The 9093-nt window shown below is 40.3% G+C and overlaps 1 protein-coding gene across 4 annotated transcripts in view; it reads right to left on the bottom strand.

Annotated features, from left to right (window-relative positions):
- Window positions 1-232: 232 nt before the first annotated feature.
- CDK15 (cyclin dependent kinase 15) overlaps window positions 233-9093 on the bottom strand; it is a 76985-nt gene continuing 68124 nt past the window's right edge. For all 4 annotated transcript variants that reach the window (XM_057304057.1, XM_026492164.4, XM_044381272.3 and 1 more), the window contains 2 exons: window positions 4366-4508; window positions 233-1915 (listed from right to left, as the gene is read on the bottom strand). In XM_057304057.1, the coding sequence (XP_057160040.1) occupies window positions 4399-4508 (110 nt within the window). In that variant the 3' untranslated portion in view covers window positions 233-1915; window positions 4366-4398. The remainder of the gene's footprint in view (window positions 1916-4365; window positions 4509-9093) is intronic.

Below are 9093 nucleotides of genomic sequence, written 5' to 3'. Positions count from 1 at the left end.
CAAGGAGCATGATGGCTGGATCATACAGTAAAAATATATTTAGTTTTGGAAGAAACTGCCAAATTTTGTCTTCCAAAGTGGCTGTACCATTTTGCCTTCTCACCAGCAGTGAGCGAGAGTTCCTATTGCTCCACATTCCTGTCAGCATTTCATGTTGTCGGCATTCTGGAACTTGGCCATTCTAATAGGTATATAGTGGTTCATACACATTAGCTTTTTTTTTAAATTAAAATTAAAATTTTGTAAATAGATTTTATTTATTTGAGAGAGAGAGCATGAGGGTGGGGGGAGGGCAAAGGAAGAGGGACAAACTCCAACTGAGCACCCAAATCCCCCTATGTGTTAGCTTTTAGCAAGGTCGCAGTCTTTCAAATCATGATCCAATGCTAAATATCAGCTGCATCTTCAAGAATTGTGTAGTCTATAGATCTGATAGGTATATGATTTTTGGAAAGATCATACACATTGGAGACAGACATGAGGTTTGTACCTTAACTCCGGTATACCACCATAGATGAGTTATGTAACTTCTTTGAGTCTCAGTTTTCTCTTTTGTAAAATGGAGGTAATAAATTAATAATAATTACTTAATTCAGTGAGTTGTATGAATAAATTGTGTACCTTCTCTGATTTTTTTCAAATGATTAATACAAATATGTATTAATATTTGTAGAATGGGGCTTAAGACTGTACCTTATACCATACCACAACTAGCTTTTCTCTAGGTTGGAAAGCCACATTCACTGTGCACATGTATTTGCCCCATAATCCAGCCCACACAGTTTCATCTTTCAGGTGTGTTTGGAGAAGTTTAGTCAAATACCTTCCTAAATCAAATACTAAGGTAGATTTCTTTGGGCTATTTGTATGCATTTGTCCTCTTCCCATCTCAGACTTTGGGTACATTGGTGTTACTTCTTAATTCTTTCTTAATTAGTTCTTCCTTGTTCTTCTAAAGGATATATAGAAGTCTCTGATTTCTAGAGGCTACTACATTTCCTGAGTAGATGATCCCTTGGTGAAGTAATTTGAGTTTGCCTGGCGTCTTTGAGAAGGAGTCATTGCGGCAAATGATACATGTGTTGGCTGAGACTAATCTCTCCTTTTATTTGAGGGTTGTGTGTGTGCACACGCATGCGTGTCTGATGGTGCAGCAGGGCTCGAATTACGTCTTTGGAACTCTGTGTTCCCATCTGTCTATTCAGTATCTCCACCATCAAATCAGAGCTTAGGTTCCTCATCGCTTTTGCTATCATCACCGATAACTGAGATTCAGTAGAAGGAGATAGCCAAAAAATTTAAATCTAACCAGGAGTTCAATCCAAACTTCTAAAGGACTGGGGTAGTAGTGTATTGTGATAATCCAGTTAATGAAGAAAGAAGCGCCCTCTACGAAATCTTAACAAAGAGTCTTAAGCAAGTCCTTTTGTTGACAACTTTATCCAAGAAACCATCTTCCCTGAGACTCTTCTGAACTTTAATCCTCTCCTTGCCACAGAAGTCCTTTTGTTGGGGGAACTTGTAAGTGAACACAGGAGGGACAGGCCGCTGTAAGCACCAGCTCTGTCTCCAGATTCTTTTAATCATTAGCCTCTCATCTGGCTTGTAGTCCTTCTGGCCCAGGGATCTCTCATTCAAGTCACAAAACAGATGAAATTCAGAAATCCTCTTCTCAGACTATTTCAGTCTGTTGTCTAATTTATGAGCCAACCAATGTTAAATTCTAGGCAAATGACAAGAGCAATAATCATTCATTTCTTTTTCTTCAAGTATCATGTCCATTGCCTTGGACCTCATATTTACAGTATTCCAGGTCACAGGTGTTGGTATGAAAACCCTGGTCCATTGTGTAGTTAGATTTGAAGCTTCTTAGTAAGGCAAAGCAAATTAAAACTGAAACAGCAGCAATGTAGCCCTGAAAGCAAATGAAGAATAAACAAAATCAAAATATATGAGTCAAGTCGAGTAAGGAAAACCTGTTAAACATTAGTGCAAAGTTATTGATGGAATTATATATATAGATGGAAAAGGTAATAATAGATTATAACAGAGACTACGTCTTACCCCTGTAATAATAACCAAAAGAGCTTAAAATATAATAAAAAGCAATCTCCAGATATATAAACTGCATTTGTACCATACTATAGCCCATTGTTCAAAACATGCCAAGCTTTGAAATAACATGTGTAAAGTGCCTGGCACACGATATGTACCCAGTAAATTTTAGTTCCCCTCTATTTTTCCATTATAGACATCAGTATACTTTTTTTTTTTTCCATTCCTGAAACTGACATTTTGAGGATCTTATAAGAGTTTTAATTTTGAGGCATTGCTGCCAGTTACAAGTCCTAATATCCCAATTTACATTTTGAATCTCCTGGAAAGTGAATATTTTAACATAAATTCAATTTAGTGGAAAAGATTTACAGGCCCCAAGTGTCTATGTGATTACCTTTAGTCTGTTTAACTCCAGCACACCCAGATTTTGCTGATCCCAAGCCATTTATTAAACAGTTTAATTGCTCTAGATTTTCCCTATTGTGGTTCCTCTCCTACCGGTTTTATCTCCTTACATTAATACCAGGGGCCTAGGGACATCACGAGGTTACTCCAATAGAGGTGAAATCTGCCTCCTCCCTTTCTCAGTTGCTGGCACAGGGGCCAAGTTTGACATGCTGCATTTAATTGACCTTCTCTGGTGACCATTTTATATCTACAGGTAATAATCCTCTGTGGAAAGTCACTGAAGATCAGAGAGGCAGGGTTATCTCCCTGTCTTCTGATTGCTTAGTAAAATAAAATAACAAAAATACTAGAAGTAATAGTAATGCTAATGGAACACCACAATCTGAGACCACTTCCATCAATGTCTTTGATAATTTTATGAAGGGCGAATCCTTACTTTATAGAATGTAGCTAAGGCACATCCTATTTTCATAATTAGCAGGTTTAAAGTGACATAATTACACAGCAAAATCTCTGCTTTAGAAAATATGGTGCTTGGGAAATACCATATTATTGTGTTGCCTGTTGTAATTCCAATTGCACATTATCAAAATACAAACCTGGGAGTTGCATAAAATGCTCTGAAAAACAGCTATAATTCTAAACTTCCCTGACCTTTCCAGATTTCTAAATACAATGATCTTAGAAAATCCAGAAGGCAAATATCTCTGATATGTACAAGCCTTGAAATATCAACAGCTAAAGAGAGGTCCAAGAGAAAGTGGCAAAGAGCTGAATTCTGCCATGTGAATGATGTTACGAGGGGGCAGGTGTGGGGGGCATGTCCATGGTTACCATCCAGGCCCCAAAATTTCGGTCAGGAAGCATGGCCAAGCTGTGGTTGCCAAATGGGCTGTCAGATGGGCCTAATGTTACGGCTTGGGGATATAACCAGGGTCACCTACGGGGCCTGTTGACTGGCTGGCTTTGTGCATGGGTCCCACCTTGATTCCTCTGTCTGGACTACTGTCCCCTCTCCCCACCGGGGAAGGCCAGTATGGGAAGTGCTCTTGTTATATCTAGGGATGTCTATACTATAATAGCTTTTGGGGTCATCCCACCTGGCTTCCTGTGCCTACCAGAACCTCTTTTAGGGCATGGTAGTTTCAGAAAAATTTTCCATAACACCCTTCTTCCTCAAGATCACCTTGGAAGGCTGGGCTACCCTGGGCTGACTGAGGAGAGTAGCTGTGTCTGAGACATTGTGAATGGCTCCCCATCAGGTCCTTGTTCTCCAAACTCACCCCAATAAGAGAACTTCCTGTAACCAACTATGCAGAAGGGGTAGCCTGTCTGGAGCAGTGATGACTAGATTCTCACAGGCATCAAAAATCATCTCCTGAGTGGGGCCAGTCCCTGAACCAGTCCTGGGAACCATGCAAATGGCCAGGGAGTCATTTGCACCACTACGGTGACCAAGCATCCTGGTTTACCCAGGGCTGTGCCAATTTTAGCACTGAATGTCCCACATCCCAGGACACTCCTCAGTCTTGAGCAAACGGGGATGGGTTTTGACCTCTGAATTGTCATATCAGCTGATGGAGAGAGCTACATAGTTAAGGGAATGCAACGTGCCCGTGTGGTACTTTATTCCACTTGTATCAGTTAAAGGCTTTATAATGCCTTGTAAGTTTTGTCTTAGGAGTCTTACTACTCCTCTGGGACTGACAGAGATGGGTGATGCACAGTATCATCCTCCTTTCACAACCTAAAGAGGCTAGGCCACCTGTCCCTAGAGTGGGAATAAAGAGCCAGGCACAGAACAGATGTGCTCTGAATCTATGAACAATGTCCTCTCCTCCTGGCAGTGATGGATTTTCAATTCTGTCCATAAGAAGACTCACTGTTGGGACCCTTTACCTGAAAGGATGTTGGTGATGTCGCTCCCTCTTTTCACCAGCATTTGCTAAACTGGGCTGGGTGGTGACCTTTCTGGTAAGAGACCAAAAGGTCACACATTTCTGGCTTTAGCCTCACTCCCGAAACTGTAAATAAAGACTCCTCTGTAGGGAGGAAAAGAGAAAAGCACCAACATATTATTTCCTGGAATGTTTCATGATGTATTTTTTATGTCTGTTGTAATATTTGTTACCTGAAGAGACATCATAACCTGAGGCAGACTTACCCACCAATAATTTAACTGACTCATGGGTAACTCACTTTATTGAATCTACTAATACTTGTCAAGTGCCTCCTATTTGATTCAATTCAACACATATTTACCAAATGAGCACTTGGGTAAAGTGTTATGCTAGGTGTTGAAGATCCAAAATCAGGAATAGGACTGGGGACACACACACTAACAAACAAGAGCTGAATGTGAGGTACAACTAAAGAATTATGACAGCCCCCCTCCCACGTTTCCACTGAGCACAGGAAAGCTTGGACCATGAGCCATGAAGGAAGACTATACTTTCAACAGTCAAGAAATTCCAGGGAGGATCTTGCTGGCTGAGGGATCAGCGTGAGCAAAGGCAAGGGGGAAGGAAAGTGTATGAGGAAACTGCAAAGTATTCTTGCATGGTTGGAGCAAGACAGACAAGTAGATGAAGTTGGAAAAATGAGTTGGAACTGTATGGTGAAGGAAGTAAATATCAAGCCAAGGAGTCTGGACATTAGTCCCAGTGATGGCAGGCAATGAGCATCATGCTGGGGCTAGATGTGTTTGGAAAATTTTAAATCCTGGTGCATTAGTTACATCAGGCGATCTATTTAAATAGACCCTATGGTGCAATTTTTGTAAATTAAAAAAACTTTTTTTGAAATATATGTATATACGTATATACACACACTACCTTTGCCCTCTCATTTATGTATTGGGTTTGTTCAGTATGCTGGCGGTTTGCATTTTTACAAATGCCTGCGTTTAAGTGTGTGCTGTTCCTGGGTGCTTACTACGCTTAAATTATAGGTCAAGTCCTCCCAAAGTTAACGTTTTAAGGAGCTCATCGGCAAAATGGGGATAGTAAAACTTCCTGGAAGGTTGCTATAAGTTTAAAGGAGATAATACATTCAAAACATTTTGGGTTGTTCTTGATACACAATATATTTTTAATAACAGTAGCCTTTGTTCCAAGCCATCAGCACAGATACCAGCTGGGAAAAACAGCAAGAGACAACAGCCACATTGTCACCAAAGCATGTCCACAAACCTACTCAGGACCTCTTTTCATTTGGCCATTGCTTTTCCAAGGCTCACAATCTGCACAGACCTGGACTGCTCTAAATATCGCACAATTTAACAAAATGAGAAGCTCCTAGCTTTGGCACACCAAAAGCATAAGATGCCTTAATAATACTGTTTGCTGGAGGCCGCTCACACCGAAAGAGAAGAAATAAACCTTCAGGGCCATCTCTGACCTGCTTGGCCCAGACATGGCCTTGAATGCCATGAGTAGTCTGGAGCCTTGAGTCCTTGGGTTTGGAATTACACCCTTGCTAGGCTGTAAAGGGGAGACATCAAGTTTTGTTGGTATGCATAATACATTTTCACAGGTACATTATAATACACAATTTTGTATTCTACTTTTTTCTAGCTCATGTCATAACATAAATAAACAGCTAAAATAAACAGTGTGTAAACTTCACAGATTACTCTCAAATCAACTCAAACCCAAACCACTTTGGGAATTTCCCTCAGGGAGAAGTGTCCTTTTGCCTTGGGGACAGTGGCACAAAGATTTCCCTCAGGACTCCTTGTCCCTCAAAAGCAGCAGTACCTCAAAAGCCAGGGAGGAGGGAGGGAGGGAGAGAGAGAGGGAGAGAGAGAAAGAGAAAGGGTAAAAAACGGGGGGGGGGGGGGACGAAAGGGAGAGGAAGAGGGAGGAGGAATTGGAGGTGGAGAAAAAGAGAAGATAGAAGGGGAAGAAAGAAAAGAGAAAGAAGGGAATTGGGGTGGCGGGAGAGAGAGAGAGGGAAAGACAGAAGGAGAGGGAGAGAAGAGAGGGAGAGGGAGGAAGAGTGAGGGAGAGACAGGGAGGGAGAGAGAGACAGTGGGAGGGAGGGAGGGAGAGGGAGAGAGGGAGAAATTCTCTAGTGAACAGTGTTAGGAAAGCAACCAGTTAATCAAAGTGATTCCAATTCGGCCCAGGACTGCCCGACTCTCCCTCCGACTCACAGAAAAAGAAAACAAAAACAAGAAAAAAAAAAAAAAAAAAGGAAGAAAGAAAGAAAGAAAAAGAGAAGGAAAAAAGCAGCAGAGCCGTTCTCCTGCAACAATCTCACAGATGCAAAACCTTCCATTGGACTGACTCCTCATTAGCTTACTGAATCTGACAGCGTAATTATCACAGCTGCTTCGCACTTAGAATAAATAAATACGAAAGTGGGTGTTTAAAATTTTTTGAGAAGGAAATTCAGTCATCTAGACAGTCAGTAGGACAAGTTTATTTAAAACTTTTAGATTCTTATGTATTTAGATCATTTCGGAACGAGATAATGAGATAGTTGTCTTTCAGTCTAATTGAGTTCCTAAGCTCCTGGCTGTTGGCTGTCACCCCTTTCAAACTTTGCTTTAACTTTCCTTCCTTTAGAAATCGGATCCTGGTGTCTCCATTTACTCTTCCTGGGCTGATAACCTGGTGAAGGCTGGGTGCACTGGAGTGCAGAAAGTGACTTAATGGGATTGAGGCGCTAAATAACCTTTCACGGGAAACAAGATAATCAAACCTCTTTTACTTGCCTGTAATGGCTGAAAGAGAAAGCGCCAAGTTGAAAAGAAAGCTTGGAAATTAAACCATCATTTCAAAATGTCTTGTAATGTCCCTGTCACGTGGTTTTTGCACTACCCTTACACATCGTCAATCCATCAGCTGGAGTTGCTCTGTGCATTTAATTATTCAGAGTGCGCTCAGCCTCGTGACTACGGGGTAATTTTAGCTCCTGTGTATGTATATAGGCTTCGCATCTTCAAAGCCCAAAGGATCACACAGTACTACTTTAAGCTGAAGTTGCTAACTAACACAGGGTGCACTTAGAACTCTGACTGGGGGCACAGCACACATGCATTTCCGATTAAAGCAGATGATCTTTCCTTTTAAAATTAATTAGTGCCTATTTATCTTTTCCTCTCCCTCCCACCTCTCATTCTCCTAGGACCACATTTATGTGAACCCTTGCATTGAATGAGTTAAAAGATTTATAAAATAAACATCCTGTCAATCTGGGGGTAAAGGAAACTAATGTTAACCCACTGTGTAGACGGAGAAATTGAGGTTATGAAGGCCAATAAGGCATGTCACGTTGGAAAAAAAGAAGGAAACTCAGGTCCTTTAACTCTCAGTCCAGAGCCTGGACTCCCTGTACCATTTGCCCTTCCTCATTCTTTGAAACAATAAAAGCAACATGACATCAACATCAAAGAAAACGTTAAAAAAGAAAAAAGTTACCCACAATGCCCCAAAATGGCAAGAGCATTTTTATTTTTGTATGCTACCTTTCAGTTTTGTTGATATGCATAATACATTTTCACAGGTAGATTATAATATGCAGTTGTGTATCCTACTTTCTTTTAGCTCACATCAAAATAGCATAAATATTTCCATACTACCTCACACTCCAAATTATTCTAAATGGTTACATAGTACTAGATGCTGAGTCAATATAACAACATTATCCGATTAGTTCTCTAGTGTTGAATATTTAGATTGTTTCTTTTTGTTTTGTAATTTTTAAAATACAATTATAGACAACACTGCAATAAACATTTTTATGCATCTAGGGTTCTTTTTTTTTTTTTTCCTGTTCAATTGTTTCTTTGAAGAATTTCCAGAAACCAAAGCTTAGGGTTGAAGGTTGTGACCATTTTTATGGCTCCTGATGTGCATGTCATAAGGCTTTGCAAAGGTTGTTCCCTCTCACAACACCATCAGCAGAAAATCATTGTACCACAATCTCACTAACACTAGGAGTCATTAGGTGGGTGCGGGGGAGGGGGGGATAACTACTTATCAGTTATTTGTATTTATTTAATCACTAGGCTGTCTTTTTATTCCATGGGTTGGTATGCTTTTTTAATGTAAATTGCTATTTTATGCCTTTGTGCAATTTTTTGTTGGATTCCTGAAATTACCTTACAAAACTGAGCGAGTTACAGTAAAACCAAAAAAGAACCACCATTGATTAAGAAGTCTTAAAACCCAAAGGTGACTGTGTATTACAAAACAAACCCAAAAAACAAAAAAAGAAAGAAAAGAAAAAAAAAGAAAAGGAAACAGAAACTAAGACAAGATGACATTGAGGATTAAGAAAGAGGTCAGGGGTATCTCTATTAAACATCAAACTGGGGGTGCCTGGGTGGCTCAGTCAATTGAGCATCCGACTCTTGGTTTCCACTCAGGTCACGATCTCATGGGTCGTGGGATAGAGCCCGAGCTGGGCTCCGCGTTCAGTGGGGAGTCTGCTTGAAGATTCTCTCCCTCTTCCCCTCCTGCTGTTTGTGTGCATGCATGTACTCTCTCTCTAAAAGAAGTAAATAAATCTTTTAAAAAAATAAACATAAAATTGAACCTTCTTAATTGTGAGATATTAAACACATTACCTGGGACAGGTGGAATCTTTCTTGGGAAGGCTCAAAATAAACATAGAGCA

The sequence above is a fragment of the Ursus arctos genome, unplaced genomic scaffold (assembly GCF_023065955.2).
Source record: "Ursus arctos isolate Adak ecotype North America unplaced genomic scaffold, UrsArc2.0 scaffold_1, whole genome shotgun sequence".
NCBI lineage: Eukaryota > Metazoa > Chordata > Mammalia > Carnivora > Ursidae > Ursus > Ursus arctos.
Note: the sequence above shows the minus strand (reverse complement) of the source record. Positions and strands in the feature narration are given on the sequence as shown.